General features: G+C 41.2%; 1 protein-coding gene across 3 annotated transcripts in view; it reads right to left on the bottom strand.

The window, feature by feature from the left end:
- Window positions 1-1,773: 1,773 nt before the first annotated feature.
- The window catches only part of PLAGL1 (PLAG1 like zinc finger 1), a 50,001-nt gene continuing 24,446 nt past the window's right edge, over window positions 1,774-27,328 (bottom strand). Inside the window, exons 1-7 of one of the 3 annotated variants that reach the window (XM_032101970.1) lie at window positions 21,007-21,127; window positions 16,370-16,525; window positions 15,188-15,300; window positions 12,798-12,947; window positions 9,484-9,603; window positions 7,461-7,957; window positions 1,774-7,056 (exon numbers count right to left, since the gene is read on the bottom strand). In XM_032101970.1, the coding sequence (XP_031957861.1) occupies window positions 5,781-7,056; window positions 7,461-7,957; window positions 9,484-9,603; window positions 12,798-12,887 (1,983 nt within the window). In that variant the 5' untranslated portion in view covers window positions 12,888-12,947; window positions 15,188-15,300; window positions 16,370-16,525; window positions 21,007-21,127 and the 3' untranslated portion in view covers window positions 1,774-5,780. Of the gene's footprint in view, window positions 7,057-7,460; window positions 7,958-9,483; window positions 9,604-12,797; window positions 12,948-15,187; window positions 15,301-16,369; window positions 16,526-20,461; window positions 20,568-21,006; window positions 21,128-27,328 lie in introns of those variants that run through there. The other 2 variants (XM_032101971.1, XM_032101969.1) reach the window with 2 other exon arrangements.

The following is a 27,328-nucleotide window of genomic DNA, read 5'->3' as shown; positions in this document are numbered from 1 at the left end:
TAGCTGGCAAGGTATTTCAAGCCTGGGAGAGAAGCTTGTGAGAGTGCTTGGAGCATTGGATGGAAAGGAATTGCACAAAACAGTCAGTTGCAGAGACTCACATTCAAAGTTGTTGCAGGGTTCTTCTGTGTGCAGTTTGACTGTCCTTGGTTGCTGCTGGTCAGTGGCTGGGTCCTTCAGCTGTGGGGAAGACTGCAATGGGCATGGGAGTGTTCAGTCCACAGCACTATTATCAGCTCTACCCACCTCTGTGACCTTGCCAGCTACAGGAAAAGCTGCTGTCAGTACCTAGTGGTCTCATCTGGTGTTCTCCACTCCCTGGATTACCTGGGACAATGTTAACAGCACAGTAACTCCTGTGGTTATCATGCAGGGTCTTGCAGACCACCAACAGGCATTTATTGATGCCATCACCATTCTTAAGGTTTAGCCACTGAATTCTGAAACTTGGGGCTTGACACCTCCTTTCCCTAGGGACACTGGCAAGTCCAGGTATCACTGGGATTGTAGTTGCAGCCATTTGCAGAGGCTTGGGACAGCCATTGCCCCCAGCAGGTCCCCAAGACAGACACCCACACTCGCATCTAATATAGAGGACAGTGGAACTGTGGAAAGGACTGGCCTGGGTGAGCTTGCAGGTGCTCAGCATTGGCAACTGCTGCTGCATGTTCTGTAAAACTTGAGCTTTGCCAGGTGCTTTACAGAGCACTTTGGGCAGGTGAGAGATCAGTTTCAGTGCTACCCAAGAGCATTTTTCAGCTGAAAAAGCAGATGTGAGAAACTGGCTTTGAGTGGTGCAAACAAATGGTCTCATCCTTAATGTGCCTGGGAATGGTTTCCAGGATGAGCTGCTCCATCACCTTCCCACGAATACAGGTTTAATCTTCTTAGACAAAATAGAGTCAAATATAAAAGCTCCTTCTATAATAAGAAATAGCAAGTATATGGCTTGTTGCTGCTTTTAGACCACAAACGGACAACAGAAGATAAGAGTGGCTGGTCGGCAAGGATGTGTTCAAGCTTTCTTCTGACACATTATGGAAGATCTTAAGCAACACAATTTTCCAGCACCACTTCCACCTGAAGTGCTACAGCTACCAATAAAATAAGCAAACTGAAATTCATTGGCTTGGGTTTGGTTGGGGTTTTTTCTCTCTACACTACAAATCTTATTATTCTGTCCTTTTAAAAGTTGTGAGATTATTTGTATCTGTTGCCAAGGTTTAATTAAATGATTGCCTGCAGGGGATGGACATTACCAGCAGTTCATTCAATGGTTTTAATAAAATGTAGGAAGATCCAGTACCATGGCATTTTCTTTTTCTTCCTCCTGATGCTTTGAAATATTGACCAAGACAAGTGAACATTGTGGAATTTCATGTGAATATTTAATAGAATCTTTGAGTAAACAATGAATGATAGTGATTGATACGTGATAAACAGGCATGTGTGCTGTGCATCTTCTTCAAAGCACTTTGAGTTCAGACTAAAATCAAATCTCATTCTTGCATTAAACACTTTAACTGCTTTTAGAAATTTACAAGAAGACAGAAATGTTGTGGAGGTATATCCCTTCTTATTTTTTTGGTCACTTGATCTACTGTCAGTCTTGGATCACCTTGCATAAACTTTCAGTGATGCAACATGTTGAGGCTTTTTAGCCCAATAAGTTTTATTTAGGCTTTCACTTAAAATCTGTTAGGAATTTTCTTACCTATTAAATGCTCATGAAGTAAATGAAGATGAGAAATAGTTGGACACAGCAGTAATAAATACCATATTTTAAAGAGTTTAATTAAACTACTCAGACCCTAGCTAATAGTGATTAGATGGATACAGAAAAGATGACACTGAAGCAACTGTAACTCCTAGAGCCCAATATATTAAAGCAGTGCTGCTCAGCCTTTCTTTGAATCCAGGAAGAAGAGGGAAAACACCCCAAACCCACATACTGTGCAATGTTACCACAGTTGCTTTCTTTAACAACTAAATAAATGAATCCTCAAATTTAGAGCAAGTGTTACTGTATTTGTTGTTGCGTGTGTGTCCCCATTATTTTCTGTGTATAGAATGTAGGATTTCACGGCTTAGTTTCCAAAACTATACAAAAAATATAAGGGCAGGAAAGGTGTACTAAAGAACAGCATTTTAAAAATTCCACTAGAAAGGAACCTATCATTAATATAGGGAATGTACCATCCCAGTTCAGACTGGCTATGAAAAGCCCTCTGAAATTAACAGCAACCCATTGATTAAGAAAATGAAAAGTTCCAACAGGAAAAGTTGGTAAATAAAACTGAAGGAAAAAGAAATGAGCTTGGTTTCTGATAGAGGATGGGAACTTGGCAATATAACTATTTGTGTTTACATAGAGGATGCAGTCTTTTGTTCCATGTAGTATAATTTTAGCTTCTTGACATTATTTCAGCAGGTTTACATGTCTTTTTTTTTTCCTTCTTTCATAGAAAGAATACATTTTTTAATGAGACCAAAAGTTTACCAGATTTTGTTCTTTTACAGTATCATTTGATTATATTAATTCTGTTGTTTATTTGCCACATACTGCTCTGCTTCTACAGGTTTTCAAGCAGAGTTCAATTAAAAGAGTATTTTTATCTCTATTTGAATGTGAGGTAAAATATCCTAAGATCTCCCAGATCTTTCTCTCCCATCTCTTAGCTGCTGTGCCATGGCCTATCCTGCCTTCTCCATGGCAGTTACATCCACTTCTCACATTTGGAGGAGGAATGGACTGTGCCAGAGAGGGAAGACTGGTCGGTGCTTGGGCTGCTGCCTTCCTCCACTGTACCCCCACTGGATGCGGGGCTGCCTCCCCACACTGGTGCTGTCACAGCCCTGCATGAGCCAAAGGCAGTGCCACCAGAGAGATGTCAGCTACGGATGGCCTCTGAGAAATGCTCACAGAGGCCTCCCTAACAAACAAGATCAGAAAGTCCAGTCCCACTTCCACTATTAGATGGCACAGGGGTACCTCATGTCTCTTGAGTTGCAAGAATTTTAAAACAAAACTTTTTTTGAAAACATAACTTGTTGAAATAACCTGCCTTTCTTTGTCAGGGGACATCATCAGCTTCTGCTACATTTATGATGTCAAGAATCTGGAAAAAGAAAATAGGATGGGCTGATGGGTTTAAGCAGTATTGCACACTTAAGGTTTGCTTCTGTGCTTTACTTGCAGACACCACCACTGTGTGCTTTTTAAGCACTTTAAAATGCATCAAAAGTGGTTATTTTTTTTATTTGAATAAGACTTTGTCTTTAACCTGTAGTTACGTATGCATTGCTGAGAAATGCTTGTCATCTTTCCATATTTCAGAAGAGGCTGAGATCAGGCAGCAGCACCTCTCTTGGCAGCCCAGAGCTCAGGCACCCTGCTCCAAGGACTGAAAGAGCAGCTGAAAGAACGTGCTCAGTGTTTGCATAATGTTTGCTTCCTAACATCACATTTCAATTCAAGGACAAGTATTTCAGTAATTACTGACACCTCTTATAAAACCACAAACCAAAATGACAAAATGCGTATGAACAGGCAGTGCTACAATTTTTTTTTGTAGCAAAGGTTTTTTTTTTGTTGTAGTTTAGTTTTTTGGGTTTTCTTACAAGTACATAAGCTTGGATGAAGCCAAGTGAATATAATTTGTGCAAACAAGGGGAAAAATACAGTTAAGTGAATATACACACACACCCCTTTCCAAGTCCAGACAAAAATACAAGCCTAGCTGTAGAACGTGCATATAACATTGTTTTCAACCTTTTCCCTATTCTGGAACTTGTAATTTAAATAACTGCTTACTGGACATGACTGTGCAGTACCTGTTCTTTCTCCTGCTGTTGTCATTACAGGAATGATCTTAAAATTCCTTTTGGTTTGTCTTATGCCAGAAGTTTTCATAATAAAAAATACCCCTCAGCACTGTATCTGCAGAGCATATTCTCTCATGAACTGCAGTAAGACAACCCTTCCTTAATCCAAGTATCAATCAACTTGTAAGAATATTCAAAGACATTACACAACTACAATGGTCCATAGCTCAATAACAGCAAAACAGCAATAATTTAAAAATTATTTTTTATTTGAAGCTCTCTGGAAATATTCCTGTGATTAATGAGGGAGAAGAGAACATGCTTGCTTCATGTTATACTTGTAATGATCATTGGGTAATATGAACTCTCTTTGGATTTAATGGAAGAGTAGTTCTAGGGGTTTGAGAATTTACTCAGATTCAGAAGTTCCGTGTCTGTTTTAGCTGCAACAGAATCCATTAGTAACTGCAACATTCCCTAAAACCACGATTATTTTTTTATACCTATGGATTAGGCAACAAAGTAAATTGTGAAGAGTTTATTTAACCATATCATCTACTGGAAAAAATTATTTTGGCAATTTCTGCTCATTCATGCATCAGGTGATGGGACTGTCCCACCAACACACTGTCCACTGGAACTGTTCATGGACAATTCACCCTAGGAAACAAATGGAAGTGTCCATGGTTCTAGTCTGCAAGAAACAAAGGCTGGAGCCCCAATGTTTCTGAGCAGAACACCCATGAGTAAAATGGCCTCAACCATTATCACACCCGCTAATTTCAGTCGACACTTGTAAGGCAGCTTCAGAACCTGGTTTTGAGCAGGACCCAGTGTCAGCTCACCACTACAGCCCCTCGGTGCATGGACCTGCCCCTGGCTCCACACACAGCTTGGGCACAGGCTCCCCTGGCCCAGGGTTGGCTTTCTGTGAAAGCCCACATTTTCAGATGGTTACAATGATCATTTCCCAGACTAAACGAAGGCCATTTTTATCAACAAAAGGTGAATAAAGGCCCCTTAGGTAGAATGCGTTATTTTTTATTAACTGTCAAATTAATCAAGCTGTTGACTCAATGGGATAAGATAAGCTTAAATTTAAGCAAATGCTCAAGTGCTTTACAAGAGACAAAGTGAGAGAGAGAGCAGTGTCTGATGTCTTGACGGATTCAGCTTGAAATGAAAATTAATGTTCTGTTCTAACCTTTGAGACAATTCACTGCCCATTCCAAGGACTGCATGTATCCAAGACAGCAGTTCTTAACAGTCGTTCAGAAGTGGTAGCTATTTCCAGCCCTAGGAAAAAGGCAGGAGAGGCACACAGCTGAACTGCCCACCAGAAAATAAAATCTAGTTTAACATAATCATAATAGTGATGATCTTCATTTGAATAAAGCGAAACAGGGACATAATATTTACTCTTGGAATTATTCTGATTTAAATTAAGGATTCATAAAGTTCATTAATTAAGGGCTTAACAGAAATCTATCTGATGTTGATAAATCATTTGTTACATTTGCCATGTGTACAATTTTGCTGTGATTTATTTAAATTGATTTCTTTATGATTTCCCCCCTCTTCCCATTCACCCCAACCGTATTACTCTTATTGCAGCAGCCAGAGTTTTATTGTGCCTGTTATGATACTTTGCTGTCATTGAAGATAGTTATTCAGTTGTTTGCATGAAAAGCAAGAAACAAAAATATAGAGGGAGCTGAGGGAAGTATGTTAGCTCTACTGTTGTCATATGCTAAAAAACTAATAGTATGAAAAATAGAGCTTCTTGTTTATTAACATCCTGAATTTAACTACCATGTTCATAATGTGCTTTGAAAACATCTGGGGCAGTTTTTCTTCAAAACAACACAAAACCAAAACCACCCCAGTCCTAACAGATTCAAGTAAGAAGCACAGTCTTTAAAAAAAAAAGGGAAAAGACCCACACAGGGTGATGGTTACTTGAAGGCATGGTGAAAGTGAGGCAATGTTACAGAATTTGTAGTGGATGGAAAGGAGCGAGGAAGATGATGCAGCTGGTTTATGGCCATCCCACCAGTTGCTAGCTGAAGACCTTGCTGTTGGCCGAGGCCATTCAGCCTGTGTGATGGTTCTTCTGAGCCAAACGCCATTGTGATGTCCCCAGTAGTGTTCTGGCTGTCACCTGGTGGGAGCTGCCAGAAACCCATCACATGAGTGAGATCCATGAAAGGCAGGCTTGCAGTTTCAGCTGCTGCCTCTGTCTCTTTGTGCACTGGGTACTTGTTAGTATCCCCTACAGGCCCTGAGGAAGCTTCTTCCATACTGATTTTGTGGAGAGACTGAGGTTCTGGTAATGGCAGGTCCTCGAGAAGATGCACATTGTAACCTTTAACATCCACTTTTATCGGTAGATTCTTGAGGGATCCTGCTGCAAATGAGGTAGAACTAAGGTCATATTTGTTAGGCTGATGAAGGTGCAGGTTGGTAGGGACAGCTGCTGAACATGGTGTGGGAGGGACAGCTGGGAGACTGTCTGCACAGCCCATCCTTTGCAAGTGAGGAGAAGACTCAAGAGGAAGAGCAGTTTGTAAGCTTGGCTGGGAATGAACATGTGAACAGTTGTAATCCTCTGTTTCTGAACTATTCACAATTCCATTCTGCACAGGGACCCTTTCAGGAAGAGGGGACAGCATGCTGGCATCTTCCTTCAGTCTGTATGAAAAGAGCTGGTCAAGGAGACCCACTGAGTCACCATTCTGCAACCTGCTCTTCAGCAGTTCTTGTGGATGGGTCTTCCTAGTATGGCGTGTCAAGTGGTCCTTCCGCCCAAACCTTTGGGCACAGAACTGGCACAGGAAGTCTTTGCAGCCGGTGTGTACCACCATGTGACGTCGCACGTCTTTACGGGTATAGAAGTGACGCTCGCAGTGGTCACACTTATGTTTCTTTTCCTTCATGTTGCCAGTTGGTTTCCCTGCATGACTTTTGAGGTGTTCCAACAGAACCTCGGTACCTCCAAACTCTTGGGCACACACCCTACAGGTTAGGTCCCCGCTGGTGGCAGCATGAAGAGCCAAGTGTCTCTTATAGCCTAGCTTGGTGTTGTACTTCTTGCCACACTCTTCACACTTGAAGGCCATCTTGTTAGGGTCATGAGTCTGAAGGTGATTCTTTAGGTGGTCTTTCCTATGAAAGGTCTTTTCACAGTAGCCACACTGGTGAGATTTCTGTGGAGAATGAGTGGCCGAATGCCTAAGAGAAAAAAACCAAAAACACACACACAAAAGTTACTTGTGTTTATATTTATTCTAGTACCTTTACTCTTGCAGCCTCAAAACTTGAAAACACTGGAACTACTGAAGGAAGGCATTTTCACAGCTTCTCAGGTTATTAGTAAAAGCCTACATTTTTTGGGGGTGAGGAAGCTGTTAATCATAAAGCATAGAGTAGATTAAAACTGCTCAACATCATCTTTTTGAGTAGCCACCATAATCCAGGGAGACTAGTTTTCTCCAATACTATCAAAACCAGGAATAATAGAAACTGGACCTCAGGGATTAATTGTCACTAGAACACCCCAAAAGAAAAAGAAAAAAGATGTCTTTTCCCCCGCCCCCCTCACACCCAGCAGAAAAGGAATGCCTTCAGAGCTGTACCTGAGCAGTTTATATTTGGAAATGAAGGCTTTTGTGCATCCGTGCTGGGAACACTTGTAGGGACGCTCCCCTTTGTGCACATAAGTGTGGACCGTGAGCTTGTCAATGGAATCAAATATCTTCCCACAGAGTCGGCAGGGATAATTATCTGGCTGCTTCACTTCTTTTCCCTTCAGCAGTGAAGACCGACCATTCCTCCATTTAGGTATAAACCTTACGAGAGCATCACAAGTGCTTCCCGAGCTGGCACAGCTGAACTTTGCAGCAGAGGAACAGGAAATGGTCCCAAAGCATTGAGTAATGCTTTTGCCTAATGATGCTCCTCTCAGTTTCCCTTTGAGTTTGTTTTTTGCTTTTACAGGTCCCAATTTATTTGGTGGTCTGAACCTCGTAGGAAGGACTCGGTCTTTATGGATGCACTGGTGAGATTCCAGCAGAGCAAAAGTTGCAAAAGTGCTTCCACAGCTGGAGCATATCCAAGGGTCTATGGGCTCTTTCTGCAATGAGAACAGAGACAGGTTTTTCTTACCAGCCATTCTAAGGAAAGGTCATATTCTTCTCACTCATCTTCTCCTGGGCTTTTCCAAGACCCATCTTTGGTGACATTTACTTCCATGTGCTACCACCCAGTTGTTCAACTGGCAATAGATTCTCTCGAAGAGAACAAACTCAAAGGAAAAGTAAGATTGGCTAAATACTGATTTACATGTTTTTGTTTAGCATTTACTGTAACAGTCCTGAGTCCCTCACCTTTGATCATCTGTGCTTACTGAATTTCAAAGTCTCTACATTTGTTGCATTTATGAAATTACTCATAAAAGCAGTTGTAAGTTGTACTTTATCTCTGGACTGACATCGTTTATCTGCTATTTCAGCCACACAAAAATGGGATGAGTTTCTGCACAGAAATGTGGTTTAGCCATACAGATTTCCTTGTGCCTTGGGCCAGCTCTATGCTTTACCACACAGCAATGGCCAATGGCTGCAGGAGAGACCTCCTCACTTAGTTTGACATTTGGCATTAGACTATCATTAACTGGATAGGAAACACCTTAGGTTTGGGGATCTCAAGCCTATCCTGACTTAAAAGCTTTTTTTTTTTTTTTTTTTTTTTTTTGGAAACAGTGTATTATTTGGAAGTATTATTTCCATGGAAATAAGAGCTCTACTGGATTCAGCTGAATTCACTTTAAATACTGATATTATAAACATTCTGATGAAAAACAATTACCAAAAAACTTCAATCACTAATGAAATGTACTTTCAATTAACACATGACCATGTACTTCCTCAACTTCATCTACCTTTTATGTAAGCTTCTCATAAACTGTCCTTCTTTTCCTTTGCTCTTGGGATAGCTTGCTCTGGAGAGCATGGTGAGGCTGTGCCCACTCCATCTTTATTTCCAGACTGAGCTCTCCTCTCTGCTGAGACTCGTGTCTGATGCTGTGGCTCTCCCACACCTTCCTTCTGGGATATACTCTGAAGGCCTCACAAGCCTTCCTGGAGTATGAATTCCTGGTTCATTTGTATTCCCTGTTTCACACTCCTTCTAGATTAAGTATTGATTTTTCACAGCCATGTTTTCAACACTTGAACTTTTCCTATCAGTTTAAGGATTTCTGCTATGATACAGAGGGGAAGTATTTGAATTAGTAGAGAAGGGTTACTGAACAGGACAGACTGAAAACTCTGGCCAATCAGTCAGAGCAAAAGAAGGGGAAATGGTGAAAGAAGTCTGAGGCTGGACAGCTTGGTTATCCACAGATTAGTGCCAATCTTAAGACTTTCAAAGAAATCAAGTGGTGCCACTTACTTCCGACTACATCCGATGGCTCCATTGGATCACAGACATAGGAGAGGAAGAACAACCTCTCTCTGAGTATCTGTTTGGCTAAAATTGCCAAAAGTACTCTATGGCCTACACTTGCATTACTAGAGTTACATGAACAGAGAAAACATGTAAATAAACCATAATTTAATATGTCTAGTGAAGACTTCAATGCAGACTAGGGGTACTTACTGCTACTGGAGGCAAAGGAGACACATCTGATTCTTCTTTAATGAAGACTGCAGAAGCTTCCATAAATTTGGCGTAATCGGCAGCATACCATACTTTCAATTCTGTGTGGGGTTCAATTGGCTGTGAATGGAAAAAACCAACACCTGTTGACTTGTGTCAATTTTCCTAAACCAAAAAACAAGAAAGATAGGTGGGGTAGGGATGTGCAGTGTTTTGTCCTTACCCAAATTGCATTTTTGATTCTCTTCAAATTATTGGTAACTTAGTTTCAAGATTCAAGCACTTTTTGAGCACTACTACCCACTAGGGCTTGACACATTCTGTTTCTAAAAGCGAAATTGTGTATGCACAGAGATTTGCTGGGGGGGCCCAGTAGCAGGAGGGATGCCTCAATCCTCATGACCTTTGCTCAGCGAGATGTATTTGTCTGTGATGTTCAGACATCCAGCACTCTTTCCAAGCAATGTCCCATGCCCATTCCTTGATGTCTGGAAGCCCACTGGACACAACACTTAACTACAGGGTACATACAAAGGAAAAACGCATCACGAATGCACAAGAGCTTGGATATCTCCTGGATAGGTCACACTGAGCAGGGGTGCAGAGCTGATCAATACATGGACTGCAAGGCAAATGGGCGCCTTGCCATGCACTGGCTCTAATGTGTCAGGCTTGCTATGAGCGTGCTTTATTTTAACGCTGCCCTCCTGCCACTGAAGCCTTCCCCCACAGGATTAAAGGAGCTGGTAATCTGCAGTCTCCCATCCAGTCATGCTTGCCCAAATCTCTCCTTGGACTGGACTATGACCTCTTCTGACAAATACCGTCAGTCAATACTATAGCAAATAGAAAAAGAGAGGAGTGATTACACTCACTGGCTAAAGAGCTATTAGTTCTTTAAACGCAAAGGAGAAAACTAAACTTTGGGGTCCTGATTTGTAGGACTCCCTAACCCTGTGCACAATTTTCTTCATCTATAATAAAAACCAACATTACTGTATCAGGGGTAGAGCCAAACTGTACATGTAGTTTTATTTTAACTAAGGTAAACTCACGCCACTGAAAGAAAACCAAACTAGCCAGGAAAGAGAGCAGCTGAGTTTTATTCCAGAAAATGTGTACATTTTGAAAACACCTGGCTTAAATATGGTCTGTCCTGAATTTTCCACTCAGTTAAGGACATGAGGCAGAGCCATTAACTAGAAGGCTCATCATGCATTGTGAGACAAACGTTTGAGAATGTCTTGGGACCTTCACCTATGACACCTGAGACTGGTACGCACAAAAAACTGCACAGCGTAGCACTGTCATGACTTCCTGCCCAGCATTCCTGGACCAGCAGCCATCTCCTTTATGGGAAGCTGAGATGTGGTCAATGTGACTTTTGAGGGAGAGCAAGTGCATCAGTATGTGAAACAGACAAGTAATTCAAAAGCTTTAATCTCATTAAAACTGACACTAAATACCAGTACGCAAATCCACAAGTTGTCTTTTACTCTGTGCCATCAGTGCACCAATAAGAGAACTGCAGCACCCACATGAAACTCTCCTGGGATCAGACCAACAGCAACCATGGATGATTTTTATTTCCTCACAATTCTATACCTTTTAAAGCACTTATTTCTAGGAATTGCAGCCATTAGGTCAGCAAGTAAGCTAATGGTGGTATTAGTATGTCATTTACATGTGTGCTGTAGTTCCATGTCACTGAAATCCCATTTCTTTGCAATAACAGGGGGAAGAGGAGCCAATCCTACTCCCATCTTAATACACTTCGTTAAAAGTATCTCAAGAAAGTATCTTCTTAATCAGCCCTAAGCCAGCCTCACAGCCCGACCAGCAGGGTGTGCATAAGTGTAGCACAAGGCCATCGCTTTCATTGACCATGACAAAGTCTGCAGGATGCCACAGTACCCTGAATGATACCGGGACTTCAGAGAAATAAAACCCAAGTAATGCCCTATGACACACAGCACAGAAAAGGTTCCAAGACACATGCCTCATACTAGGACACTCTGTGTCAGTATACAGGAGACAACTCTCCATTAATGCCAGTGTGCAGAGTTCCGCTGAAGTCAGCAGAGAGTTGGTTGAATAGAATTTAAACTACACTGGAAATTTTAAGTTACCAGTTTATAACAAGTACTTCAAAAGTTCATGATTCCCAAATAAAGTATTAGTAATACTGTCAATTTTACAAACATATCATGCATTTCAAATTAAATTGAAATCTCAAATGATATGGACTGCATGAGAATCTCAAACACAGCCTGTCTCAGAGTAGCACATACTGTTTCAGATTTTGCTTTATTTTCTTAATAATTATTTTAATATTAATCCCCAAACCAGCTATACTCCATACTGTTATAAAAGACTTGTAGGTTATGAAATGTTACTATCTCATCATCAATATACAGTAAATATTTTTCTCACAGTGCAGGTGGAGAAACAAAAATGAAGGAAAAACTGTAAATACTACTATGCCACAGAAATATGTGCCAATCTTGGAAATGAAACTGAAATGCTGTATTTTAGTTCATAGTAACTTCTTTTCACTAATATTCTTTTTTTTTAATGTTGCTCACAATGACACACAAGCATTATGTTCAACAGATAGATCTCAGTTTCCCAAGCGTGCAAAAGAGTTATTTCTGGTTAAAACAAACTCTGCCTAAAAAAGTGGCCAAAACAATAAAAACCAATACTGTATGTTCTAGTTTTGTTTATAAACACAGAGTACCTTGTTCTCTCTCTTCAGACAAAGATGCAGTCCAGAATCTCTAACATAAACTTATCATTTCATGGCAACATTGCAATATTCTAAGTTTTGCAGTTAAGTCATCGGATTTAATGAGCATGAAAAATTGTACATAAAGATTCACTTAACACCCTGCTCCTGAGCACAGGGTAACATGCTCAGAAAACAATATGTATCCAGAAATGTAATAAAAGAGAGGAATTTGTTTGTTATTTCCAGAATGAAGTACTGTTCAATGTAATAATGCCAATGTCATCATATAGCTACCTGAGATTGAAGAGTGTTCAGTTTAAACACTATCATAGGGAATGTTTTTCTGTTTCCCTCTGCTCAGTTTCTTCACTACCCACAACAGCAAGTACACAACACCTTTTCCCAACAAACCCCATACACTGCTTGCTTTACTATGGATTAAATGACATTAAAGGTGGTCTGTACGTAACGATCCCGTTGGCAGAATGTAATCAATCTTTCATTGTAAAAGAGTTAGTCTTTCAGAACCTTTGCCTATAAATTTCCTTTTGGATGACAGGTGAAGCGATGTAGGTTTAACTACCTTAACTGTTGTGAAGTAGACTTCTCCACAGTGCTGATAAGCCACAAGGGTCTGTTCTTCTTGGTTCCGGGCTAGCCGGACAAACATCATCCAGTTTCCACAGTCCTCATTGGGAGTGTCCAGAAAGTACTTCCCTCCATCTTTCAATACCTGAAACAAAGGGGGAGAACAGGAGAACGAACATGATAAAACCAAGTCCTCTATAGAGGCACATTCGTTTTCTTTAACTTGCAACCACAGCTATCAGTTATCTACCCTGTCTTGGTCATATGTCCCTTGAAATCATGGTTGTTTCGAAATAGATCACTCTTAATGAACACTGAGTGCAAAAGAAAGTGAAGAACAAGTACCTGCTGAGCACCCTGTTACTAAAATAACTGTAGGCCTTTGTATGTATTTCCAGTTTATATTTCATCATTTTTATGTTACATGAAGATAATATTATAAGAACTAAGTGCAGGCAGGTAGAGAGATAAGCTTTATGCCTTAATCTACTTCCTGAGCACTTGATAATCTCAAACTTCAGTGCTGCTACATTTTTCATGGAACAATTGTATAACTTGTATTAATAAGTCCAGAGAGGTAACATACAACATAATGGCATTTTAACAGTCTTCTCTTTTTCCCCTTTACAATGCAAAAGTAAATACAAATGAACAATTGTGCCAGAAAGATCTCTTTCTTTTTGCTTTACTTCATTCTTCCCAGATTCCCTTCCAAGAGAACGCCCCTATGAGGCAAAAACTACCGACGTCAAACAAGACAGTTGCTTTTCTGCAATAGTGTCTCGACCATGGAGAAAGCTGCACAACAGATGTCAGCACAGCATGTATTTGTTCTACTAACCATGTAACTGAGCAAGTAACTGCAAAAAAAAAAATAAAAAGTTGCGTTTTCACTGCTTCTGGGAACTATTTTATCTAACTTCATCATGCTTCCGATGAAAGCACCTGCCCGCTGGACAAGTTTGGTCACATACTCATGCTAGGGAGAAGTCAAGGCAGCTCCTGCTGTCATGTAGGAAATCTGGGACTCTAATCTCCTCTTCTGAAGAAACAGTCCATTCATCAGCCAGAGCTGTGCTTATCACTGTATACTTTTAAGCAAACGGTGCTGACTGATAGAGGATAGGGTGTGGTTTACAATGACTTGGTGAAGAGGAAGGAACTGGGTGCTTAGCTCATCTATCCATTGTTAGAGAAGTACATTTTCTGCATTTATAATAGTGTCTAATAAAAAGACTGAAGAAATTTAGTTATAGAGAAGAATAAATGCTTTCTGTTGTCCACATGCCATGAAAATCCCATGATGGACAATGTTATTTTTCTGGCAGATGATTCCCATAACTTCCATGTGCAAATGGCATTTACAGCAACTACTGAAGCTATTATTTTTGCTCTCAAACAAAAGTTCAGAAATATTTCCTCACAACACAGAGTGTTTTCCAGTCGAAAGCTTCTGGAGAAAGCTCAAATGAAGACACAGAGTGTGTCACAGGACAGCTGCTGCTGGTGTCTCTCTATTCAGGGGTGAGAGGGCCTGATATGAAATGCAAACTCTGGGAGAACCGTGACCTGATGGGAAGTCCTGACGGAGGCTGTAGCTTGACCATGGACTCACTGTATGACACAGAGCTGTGCTGAGCCCCGACCCTGACAGCAAAATGCAAAGACCGGGGCCCAGAGGATTGTGATCAACTCTCACTCCCAAGGAACTCCTGCGGGAAAGGATGTGCACGTAGCTTTGTCTAAGCTGGGCTAGTCCTGAGAAGTCGTGATTTTTTCTGGATAAAGTACAAATAACAGTGTCATGGTCCGGGTGAGACGGTCAGTACCTACGTGTGCAGCAACAGAAGGTACCAGCCCTAAATAAAAATCTGATTAAATAAACTGAGCTAGTGCACTGTGTGTCAAAGTCTATATATAAATTAACAATTATTACTCATTAATAACAATAGCAATTAATAATAATTTAGAAGTGTTTCCCTATCCCTGCACTGTTTCTCCTTACTAAGCTGGTGCCTTAGTGCATATTTCTGTCACTCCTGCTAACTCAGTGAACAAATTCTTTTGTGTTATCTGGGAAGAAAGTTCAGTAGCCATGCTCTGTGAAAAGTTTATCAAGAGCCATTAGACTGATAGGCCTAACACCCTGGAAATGGTAAAACTAGAAAGCAGGAATGCAAACTTCTAGAAAACACAATATACAGGAAATTTTGGTACTTCAGGTTATACTGTACTGCCAAATGATGTGATTTACACTTATGCTTACAGATCAAAAGCACAATTAATGAACTCGATCAGATGGCAAATTGACTGATTAAAATACCTAAATATGTATGAACTGCTAAAGACACATATGCACTTCATAGAAAGGCAGTGGGTTTTTACCTGCAGGACTAGCCTGCTCTCATCATAACAGGTCAGTTTTGTAGACAGTTGACCAACATAAGGACCAAATTGTGTTCTCTTCTGTATTCCTTTCTTTGCAAATACACCAAGGACTGTGAACAAAACAAAGACCAGTTTAATATTAGTATAGACATCACGAACTATTTCTTGGATGCTTACAGTTGTGAAAATGGAGATAAACAAAATAGTGCAGAACACATGGATTCTTTTTCTAGACAAATAAGCTCTGTAAATAATTCTAAGGTGAAGAAACTAAGAAGGATGTAAATAGGTAGCGATTTTTTTTTTTTAATGGGAACTACATCAAATACAAAAGTGCTGAAAATCCATGACAGGATATTGAACTGGGTATGCAACACAAACCTGTTGATACTTCTCCATCTACAAACTGATGTTACCATAGTCCTCTGCTTTTTGGCATAATTTGGGAGGTTGTTCTCTCCTGATATAAGTGGAGAGAATCTATACAAACACAGTATTAGCCTTCTTAATCATTCCAGTTATTCTGCTGCCACAATCAACGGAGTGACAGTATAGGCATCTTGTCATTCTTTTTCTGAAAAGGAACCTAGGCAGGACTAATTTTACACAGGTAGCTGTGGGAAATTTGCACGCTAAAGACACCATTCCCTTGTTCACATTTGGGCATTCAAATTGCCTTGCTTTTAGATGGAAACAACAGTCTTTCTATAATACGAATTTAAAATGCCGCAAAAGGTAAAAAAGATCCACTGTGATCTTTTGAGTTTGCAATGGGTGGATAAGGGATGTCATTTACCATTTTGTTTCTGACTTTTCATTGAATACTCTTTCCTGTTTTGCATGCTTGGGGAAAAAAGAAAAAAAGTAGTAGTGCATGGCTGTTACTCTTAGATACAAATTCAACATTCATTAAACTTGGATTGACTGAACAGAGCTAACTGGTTGCTCACAGCTAAATGTCACACCAGCTCTGGCTAATGTCCTGCCATCAGTCTATGCATCTGTTACCAGAAATCAGTCGTAAAAACAGTAGCTGACTGTGAGCTTTAGCTGTGCTCAGCTGAAAACAGTCTTCATAATGCTAATGCCCAATGATTATGCCTTGCGTTACTCATGAAAACAGGCCAGTGTTTTTGTCTCTTCTTTCTCAAATGTGGGAAAAAGAGTTAAAATACTTACTCTGCTGGTTTCCAGCTCGCAGCTCCAACACTCGCAAAGTGAGGTAGTGAGGTAGGGTGAGACGGGCTCGGCTGGGAATAACCCTATCTTTAGCCCTGATGAGTGGCCCGTGGAGTTTGCATTCTCCTATAAGGCTTTTACCGCAATCCTCACACCCTACAAATCCAGAAAAGGGAACCTGTTACTAAAAATGACATCCTGCTTTCCAATTTAGTCTCTTCTAATTTTGTCGTCTTGAGAACACATCTGGAATTACGAATGCTTTTCTTCACATCAGTGTTCTACATTAGGTAGTGAAAAGATTATCTGCAAGTCAAAACTGAACTAGGAAGGCTTGCAATAACACCTCCAGTTTGTGCATTCTCTCCTGTGCAAATTGGTGGGTCCTGACCTGTAAAGATTTATACGTATGTTCATTTGGAGGTGTCACAAACAGTGCCTTTCAAGATTAGGATGGGAGCAAAACTGCACCTCACTGCATGCCCAGCTACAAAGCAAGGTGCATGTATTTATACAGAAATGTGGACAAAGTTGTCGGCAATAACCAAGGTAAGGTTGGTCCCTTCCAACCTTACCCATTCTGTGATTATGAAATTCTGAAATTTGCAGAGATCCAAGGAATCCGAGAAAAACTTTGTGTCTGCTGCACAGAGCATTCTCAGTAGAAGATGAGACCCTCAGTGTACCATGAGAAATGAGTATGATGGGTCCTACAGTCACAGCTCAGTTGACAATCATGCAGGGGCAGCCTTCTTGTAGGCTGTGCTGCCTGTGGAAGTAAGAAAAAGGGGCACACCACATCTCCCAGCTGTTGGTTCCCAATAATGACATCTGCAGGCTGAACACAGGGACCATCCAGAGAACTCATTAAAGAGAAATACATGCCTGCAAACTGATTTTCCCCCAGCACAGTGAGATATTTTTGGTTCAGTGCAGCTCAAACTGGTTGCCAGGGAAACTCATACAGAGCAGCGACAAAACTGAGCAATGAGACTTTCCAGCAGAAGGTCATCTCAGCACCGGCGTCACACAGGACGATGGGAAAAAGGGTACTTCTTGCACAAAACGTTTTTATAGACAGTAGAAACCAAACCAGTGAGCCAACAATGCTTTACGACTGAGTTAAAAGGAAAAGCTGATATTGGTCATCCATGACTACCTCGTTTTGTTTTCCTTCTGAAAACTCTGCTGAGCAAGTCTATTCAGTAAGTGACAATACACAGCAGAGGAGGGGAGCCAGAACAGCCAAGAGAATCCAAGGGAGCAACAGGACACTGTAGCAGAGACTGTGGCAGGAGAGGTGAGGCTGCACCACAGACAGGGACTCATAACCAAGGAGCATAAAGGGCTCAGGAGACACTGCCTGGGGAGACATCAGAGATGGTCTTTGAAAAGGACAGTAGCACCATAAATGTCATGTTCAGGTTACCTCAAAAAGGTTTCTGTTTGTAAATGCAAGCAGGCACTTGACTGAAACATGCGCCTTGAGAGTCTAGTCCAAAACCTCCCCAGATAAGCCTAAAGTACTCCTACCGAGTTCTTTGGGCTCTCCATCAATTCTAACTGAGGAGATAGACTTGTGTGTTGGTCAGGCTGCAGGCACTACAATAGTCAGTATTTTTCAATAATTTGTGGACCCTGTAAGTTTTCTTTTGCCATGGCTGCCAGGCTGCACACCTGCACTGTGAATAGCTGAAAAACATGACTTTTTTTGCTACTACTACAGATACAGAACATGCCCCTCTACAGCCTTCACTTCAAATGCACAAAAACTCCAACAACACAGCTGCCAGGCAGATTTTTCTTGTTATACACTTGTTTATGTACCCAAAAGTCCTTTACAGCTAGGCTGCAAGAAAATAAAAGTATTTCCTTGGTGATTTAACTTAATTGGCTTTTAAATAAATTCACCCTTGTGAGGGCAACAAAATTATGAAGGCTTCCTGAGCTTGCTTAGAATAATAGTGACTTTGTCTCAAGTCAAACAGCTCCTGCATGGAGAGTCATTGTATGCAAACGGCCGAAACACATTACCAAAAGCAAAATGGAGACAAAGAACTGCTGTTAGAGGAAGGATGTGTCTAATCGTAAAGTACACGACCTTATCAATCCATGCCATACCTCTGTGATTCATCACTAGCAAGCTCCTGAGCAAACCCTCTAGCTGCCCCAGAGCAGTGCCCACCTCCAAGGCCCCAGGGTGGGCAGCTCACAGGAAGGCTGGAAAGGAAAAGCAGGGGAAAAACAGTATCCCTTGAATAGCCTCCACATTCTGCAGTAGTGCTCCATTAGCTAACCTTCCTTGGTCCTCCAGATCCAAGACATAAGGTCTGAAATGATTCACACAGGGGTACTGGGGACGCTCTCCTCTAAAACCAGGGACTGCTTTACATCTGACCAGGTGTTGAATAAGGGCCTCCAAGCTGAGCAGCCCCACAGACAGCTCCCCAGGCAGCACACCTCAGCAGCAACACAAAGACATCAGCTAGCCCTGAACAAAATTACCTGCAGAGCTTTTAAGCACCTTGCTAGCAGGCCTGGAATTCTGACCTGGCATAGCTGCCCAGCACCTTGAAATATGAGGCTGGCCCAGCTGGTTAGAGCATGGTGCTAATAACACCAAGGTTGTGGGTTCAGTCCCTATACACTTAAGAGTTCAACTTGATCACCACTGTGGGTCCCTTCCAACTCAGAACATTCTGCGATTCTGTGAAACATCCAGAGCTGTCCAATGCTTGCTCTAAGATTTTCTATGTTTCATTATACGGGTCATGAAGATAACTAGAATGACTTATTAAATAACAGGCATACTGGAATTACATTCACTACACTGTATTTCTGACCCCACACCAACATGTTAGTACCCTGACTGCAAATTTATTGCATTCTAAAAATTGCCAAGTGTACCAGAACAACAGGATTGGAGCACTAAAAATAGAACAACTTTAGGGGCTACTGTAGGGAACAGGGATCTTTGTAATTTCCCTCCCCAAAACTAACAGTGCAAAACTGTCAAGTTCACATTCTTCCTCAGAGATCACTACAGGCCAAGTCACGATCCTTTTTATTTCAATGCTAAATTACAGATGTCATTGGCAAAGGAATGTATATAGAGCCACAGCACACAGTTTGTAAAGCTCACACAGAATTTTATGCCCCTTTTTAACTTGGCTAATTAAGTAAAATGTATTTTTTTCAATAACAGCCTCAGAACACACTCTAACCTGTTTTGAAATAGAGTGCCATCCAGCTATGGAAACAACACACACTTTGTCTTATTAGCACTAGAAATGAAATACACTTGGTCAGAAAAATCACTTTTTGCAAAGAAGATTTCTTCTGCTTGTTGTTAGGCACCTTAGTACCTTAATGCTTTTTCAGTTTCCTTGCTCTCTTAAATTGTATTTACACAAACAAAATGAACGGATTTGAGGTCATGTGCAAGCATGCAAGAAAAAGTAAAACTGCCACCATTCCTCTGCTTTGGTGTGATTTAGATGAGTAGGCAACAAAAAGAAATAAATGAGATTTACAGGAGTTACAAGCAGTTAAAAAACAGATTGTGTCATTTACTATATCTTTAGAAAAACAATGCTATATTGTCCCCTAGAGGGTACTTCTTCATTCTTCCTCTGTCTTTGCAATGATTCTGAAAAAATTCCAAATAATGCCTTTTTTATCTGTCTGTAGATAAAACTGCACAAGCAAATAGATCTTGTAGTTGTTAGCTTTTTATTTTGCTGGACTTCACTGCAGCAGTGGGGAGGGAGGCATATAGAAGAGCCCAGCCCTGGTGCAGATGCAGGCTCTGACTATGCTGCGGGTGTGCAACGCCTCAAACACAAGGACGAGGTGCTCACCCCTGCCAACCAGCGCTGGAGGGGCTAAGAGAAGGGTACATCTCCCCGACACCCCCAGCTGGTACCCCTGCACCTGAATGCCTCTGCTCCCACTTCTCCCACATACTGGGAGGCATGGCTGGCTCACAAAACTGAGACCTGCTGCCTGCAGGATGCACTCCCACCACATGAGCTGACCAGACACCGGCAGCTGTGTTCCCAAGGAGGAGAATGGGCTGTGAGTGTGGCTCACCTGTACTGTCCTCACCATGCTGGTGCTTCTCCCCAGTCCAGGTCTAGGTGACAGTTCTCCTTTGCTGCAGACTATACAGCCTGGCAGCCTCAGCTGCCAGCCTGCCTCGTCCTCCAGACAGCTCTGGGGCCAGCCACGCTGCACTGGGACAAGCTCCCACAGCCAACAGTAGCAAAGCTGGCAAGGCAGCTTGGGCAAGCTGGACTTGAGCACAGTCAACAAACTGGTTTCCAAAACAGCAGCACGGTTGGAGCACTGTGCCACCCCCACAGGCACAAGTCCGGCCTCGGGGAGAGCTCATTAGTGTGGGCAAGGAGCCACCGGCTGCGGTCACACAGAGCCCTGCTGCACAGATAACGGGAGCTATACATAGCCATACTAGGAACTGCAATCACTGTCGTGACAGCTCACACATGCCACCAGATCCTTAAACAATCAGCAGCAGAACATCCCTTTTTAAAACCAGTTTGCTAAAAACTAGATGCCTATCAGGACCTCCTTCCTGAGCTTTCTCCAACCCCCGCTCAAGCGAGACTTTACAGTACCTGAACACTTCAGTGGCCCATAAGATGCCCGCAGCACAATTAGGCTCCCTGTGAAGGCAGAGGTAAATCACTCCTTTTCAATTGTCCACTTGGAGCAAATGCACCCTGTGAGAAATGATCAGAGGCTGAGCAGACCTCAGCATTTGCTGTGCTATTTTGCAGCATTAGAATTAGTTCCCATGTGCAGAGGGAACAAAGATCAGTGTACACAGCAGTCCAAATCCTAGCCTAATTACAATCATAAGATTTGCATAGCAAACAACAGTAATTTATCCTGGAGTAAAACAGTAGCGCTCCACTAGCCTTGTTCAGCTTTCACACAGAGGAACGCTGCAAAAATACCTTCTGGACATTTTCTGTCCGAGGTACATTGCACATGCCAGTCTTGGTTCTTCTTCAGCAAAGGTGCATGAGGATTTCCTGCCCTGAGGTTTGTTCTGCAGCACTCTGTGCTGGAGAAGCTTGAAATCCTTGTTCTACAATTTATTTGGCAAAAAATTCAAAGTACTCAATTAGCAAACATTTAATCACAAGTTATTTTCCCATTATTGTGGGCCACCAACACACATTCCCTCTGTAAAAAACACTTATGAAAGAAGCCTTATATCCCAAGTTTGATGTGCAAAATGAAGCTTTTAACTGATTAATAATTGATTCTATTTATATCGAAGTAAAATAGAGCTTGTTATAATTACCAGAATTCAGAATCATTTTATTCAAATCCCATTAACTTCTGATATTTTGTTATGCTAAATTGTCTACAGATTGATCTTTACTTGTTAACTGCAGTAATTGATCCCTAGTCCAGCATCAAAATAGGTGAACATTTCCTCAATGTCTCCTTTTCATCTTCTATGAAATCTATCCTTTTCTCTTCTATGTCATACACCAACATCATCTTGTATTAGCAGAGATATACAACTGTTCAGCTCTGCATGGAAAAAAAGAAAAAATAAATAATCAAGGAACCACACTCCAGGCTGACTTTGCAATCATACTCACTCACCTGGATAAAGACTGAAAACTTGCACTTCTGTGCATGACACTGTATTATATGGGAAGCAGGTGCAGTGTTTTACATAACCCTGCACCCAAAATAACAGCACCCTCACAAGGAAGGAAAAAAAAAAAGCAGTGCTTGAGAGGGAAACTTTAGATTTCAAGCAGTGAGTTCCCATGTCTTTGACACACAGAAGCCCAGAAGCCTTGCAGTCTCAACCTGGTGGCACCAGCACAGAAACTGTGGACATGCTGCTGGGGCAATATTGGCCCCTTACCAAGGCCTTGTGTTGCCATCTCCAGGCTTTCTGGTGAGAAGACAGGAGCTCCTGAGACACAGGTGAAGGGTGAGGAGGAGTCCTGGTCCTGCTCAGGCATTAGTGGCACCCTGCACGTAAATGCCTACTGCTCTTGGGGCCTCCTCCCTGGGAAAGAGAACGGTAGGTGGTTTGCAAATATCCCCAGAAATCATTCTGAACATTAAACATATTCATGGGAACATGACCTCACTCTACTAAAATGTAAAACTTTAAAAATGAGTTACTATATTTGGACACAGAAACAGAGAAAGAGAACAGCAAACATGCCTTACTGCCACCCCACCCCATACATTCAGTCAGACCAGCAGTCAAGCTAATTCCCTAAAACTGGGACCCAACCCTGGAGGTGAACCCAGCCCTCAGGCACCCTGACCCAGCCACTGATCTGCTGTGATACCTTCCTTCACCTCACCTCCATCCTATGTGTGCCTGTTGTTGTTCACAAGAAGAATGAAGATTTGGAAGGAGAGCACACCCTTGGGTTTCCAGCAGCGGGAGATCATCTGTCAAGGCACCTGCTCCTTCCTCACAGCAGTATGATCCTTACCAGCTGTTCTTATGGAAGAATGCCTCTAGAAGGGTGGCTCAGCACTTACCTGACTGTAAAGAAACCTAACACAAAGGATGTGTGCATTTCTCTGGCCGACACAAGTTCCAATATGTAAATTCTTCCAAACTGCAAAACTATTTGTTATCCAAACATGTACGGGATAACAAACACTGTGATTTGTTAGTAGTTCCTAACAGGGAGTCATCATGATGATAGTTCAGCACATCTGGGAACAGTAAGATTTTCACCTGGTGGCCATGAAGTACGGCAACAGGCATAGCCAGAAGGAATTTAAACAGCTTTCCATAAAAGTCAGTTTCACACCAATTCCAATGAGGTTTTTCTACCACGCTTGTTCTGTCTAGCAAATCTTAGGAGCAAAAAAGTAAGAGAAACCCCAAGGAGCACAGCCGGGCTATGAAATTCAGCAGTTTCAGCATGTTCCCATGAAGGCTGTGCAGCAAAAGCATACCTGTGTTCTGCTGTATCTTACAAACTCCGCAGAAAAAAAGTTACCTTCACTGTTTGAACACCTGAAAAGGCACTAACTTACACAACTTTCCTGCAAAATTAAAGGGGAAAAAAATCCCAAACACCACAAAAAAAAAAAAAATAACAAACCCCAACAAACCAAACAGGAGGGAAAGCATGTAGGTGCAAACTTCACTGCAGTCTGATAAAGTAGGTTATCAAAGTTCTTGGTACGTTCATTCATCTAAAAATGACCTGGGGTCAAAAAATTCATTGATTGATCGAAAGCTAATTTAAAACGTAATCTTTTTCTGGTTATTCTTGGGATAAAACTTACGTGTCACATTTCCAGTACACCACATGGGGTTTGGTTGTTATCAGAACCCATACACGTAAATGAGCGCAGTTCAAGTGAAGACACCTCCCACAGTTTACATGTAATAGCTTCTAATCAGAGCAAACAAAGAGACTTCTCTCTCTGCTGAAAGCTGAACACATTTCAAACAATCATATTGAAAAATGCAGTTGGATTTTCCAGGGGGTTTTTTCCCTTCTCTCCCTCTCCCTCCACTGTCTTGGCATGAAATCATATAAAATTAGATCCAGAAACAAGGAAGGAGGTTAACAGCAAATTCACAGAAACAACTATTTTTTATGAGAAAGAACCTGAGTCAGCATAGCATGGTCCTATGAAATGCCCAGAGAAAGCTTCCTGAGAGGGAAGCCTTCCTGTTGCACTCTGCCCATCTTCCCCAGCAGTCAGCAGCAGTCCCACCTGGTGCAAGGCTGTGGCTCCTTGGCTGTGACACCTTCTGCTTGCTTTAGGTCTTCACTAGCACTCTCCAAACTGTGCTGCTTCTATACTGCAGACAGCAAGACTAAAATCCCCCTGTTCACAGAAACACAGCCACCAAACTGCTCATAAGCACCCTGTGGCTCCTGGGCCACATGTTGGACCCCCTAATCTGCATCTCCCACACCACAGATTCTACCTACCACAGCAGAAGTATTTTATATTTATCAAGAACTTTTCTTTTGGAGATATTTTTGGCAGGACGGTTGATTTATTTTAGTGTCAGATGTTTTAGCGGAAAATGTGAATGCTACTGTGGCAGTTCAACACAGACGCCAGAATCTCCCATCTTTGTTCTAGCAGAAAAAAACTCCAATAGTACATCTTCCTAAATGCACATATGTATAAATACACATGCACACAGCCACACACACACCACATTAAGTGCATTAATACAGTCAACAGTTCTATTGATGGCAGGTCAACACCACAGTTTCAATCCTGATAAATGAAGTGCAGCAATTATAATGACTAAAGCTTAGTATCGATTAGTTGAAATATTTCCAAGCCTTGCAACATTCCCTTAAAAGGGAACCTTAGATTGGGTCTCTCGCTCCTTCATTGAACTTGGTTGTTACTGGCCACCAAGTCCAGATGTTGTGTGGGGGAGACTGGTGGAAAACTTGGTGACAAAAGCTACCTCTCCTAAGAAAACCAGCCCAAATCAATGCTTGATTTTCCATTGGTGACTTTCAGCATGGACTTGTGGGAACTTTACCAGCAAAGACACTAGCAGCTGGGATATATTTCCAGCTGCTTACTGGAAGAAAGAACCAGGCAGGTAGACACAATTTGGAGAAAGTAATATGAGTTTACTGTAGAATGCAAAGAGGAAGCATGGCATGCAGAGCGAAGAGATATCGTACTCATCCTGTGGCTGCAGAACCTGATGTCTTTAAAGGCACGTAAAACAACACGAAGCAAGTACAGCTACTGGGAATCAAAGCGCAGTGCTTAAACCCTAGGATCCACTTCTGCAGGTATTGGTCTGTGCACTTGGCTCCACTGATGCGCAAGTAGCCACATCATGAAAGAAAGAAGTCCATGCAGAGAAGTGAATACATGGACACTTAGGACTGGTCAGGGCTGAGACCTGGGAGGGCCAGTCCTGAAAGAACACTCCAGTACACATTACATTCAGTGAAAACTATTAATAAAACTGGAAACTGAGTTAACTTCCTCAATGAGCCATCCAAACCTCCTACTGATATTCCAACTCAATGAAGAGAAAAAAAAAGTTAATTTTTTTTGATCAATGAACCCTAAAGTATATATCTAAAATACTGAAATGAAGGAGTCTTCTTTCAAAAGCATTTGCTTTTGTAAATGAAGGGTCATTAACAGCTTACTAGAACAGCTTTAATTCTTACTATGCATCTGCTTCATAACAGACAAGTTCTGTTATTCCTTGCTTCATTTCCAACAGGAAAAGCATGCTTGATTCCCAGCTTCTTTGGGAACAAAATGGGTAGGAGACTCTCATCCTTAGCCTTTATGACCCTGTTAAATTACTCTTCTCTTTTAAGGCACGAAGTGATTTTTTTAAAAAACACCACATAGGCATTGGGAAGCTCTGCTGCTGAACAGACACAGGGATTTATTTCTATGAAAAAATACTCACATGTGCAAGCATGGTATCTGTGTTTCCATTTATTTGTTTTCTTTTTCCTAAGATCTAACATTTACTTCTTTTTTTCTACACCAAAGGTTTTTATAGGGAACCATATGATAATTAGCTAATGTCTTGACTGGTACTGTACTAAAGAAATTATGTCTACCTGAGCTTCTTTAACAGACTGACTAAGAAAGGATAATAAAATTGGCAGCAACAAATTAGACAGCAGTATAGCACATTTTCCTCACAATAACTATTCTCCTCAGGCATAAAGGCAGTCCCGTAAGACACAGAAATACAAAGTACATAATTATAGATTATTATAGGAGAATTGCATGAGAGTTTCAAAAATTTGTGGGTTTAAAAAAATTGCAGATTTTTTTCTATAGATTAAGCTCTCAACTCAGATTATAAAGTATCTCCATACAGCTCTATTTATTCTGCTAACAGTCATCTCAGCTTGAGATCAAATAAAATTCAAATATTTTTTCTACATTTCTGATTAATCTGTAGTTTCTTTAAATTATTTCCAAAAGTCACACACACACACAATAACAGTAGTCTCTATTATTCAAATCTAAGAAGCAATCTTGCAATGCAAAATTGCAAAGAATTTGTTCCTGTTTTCATACTTTCCTAGCTCGAAGAACAAGATCAACAGAAGGTAAAGGCATCACTTTGGGAGAACCATTCCTCAGATATGTATTTATATAACTCTGGCTATTTAACATGCATATTTACTTAAAGCTCTGTATGATTACATATCTCACCTTGTATTTGGTATACTTTACTCTGTTGGTTAGAAATCAAATATTTTATACTTCTTCCACTTCAACACTGCCAATAGGTCAAAACAATTTCATATTTTATAAAGATATTAGAAGAGGCAAAGGGACAACTGTCCTGCCAGAACATCCCTACACACCTCCCCATCACATCTGCCTGAGCACCTTCCAGTCCAGTAAGTTAAACATAACACACTCTGCCTTGTCTTATCACCCGAGAAACAGAGAACAAGTGGCACCTTCCGTGTCACACATGAATCATCTACTTTCTTCCCCATTACACCAACTAAAAAAGCCCTGATCAACTGAGCTTTCCACAACCGTGATTCTTTTCTATTTGCACCATTACAAGTACCCAGGAACCCTCACTGTTCAACATTTTCATAACATATCTAGATTACAGCACTGAAAGGACCTACAAATATATCTCACGTCCAACTTAAATGTTAACTTTATATTAGCTTTACATTTTAATGGCTTCCAATGCCTATCATGCATAAATACACTTAAGTGAGGTCAAAAAACAGTTTTGACACATTTGGATAACAATAATGACAATAGAGCCCACAAACTTCAATATCTGCCTGCTTGAGTTCAGTGTTTTCACATCTCAGTAAAAATTATAAATGCATTTGCTTTTTTTGCATTTCGTCTCTGAAAATCTTAGAAACTTAACAGCAGAAGCCACAAGCAAACATGTTGATGCTCTACAGTTAAGCAATGTATTTT

This window comes from Corvus moneduloides, chromosome 3, assembly GCF_009650955.1.
Source record: "Corvus moneduloides isolate bCorMon1 chromosome 3, bCorMon1.pri, whole genome shotgun sequence".
In the NCBI taxonomy this organism is placed as follows: domain Eukaryota; kingdom Metazoa; phylum Chordata; class Aves; order Passeriformes; family Corvidae; genus Corvus; species Corvus moneduloides.
This window is presented reverse-complemented; position numbering and strand designations above follow the sequence as displayed.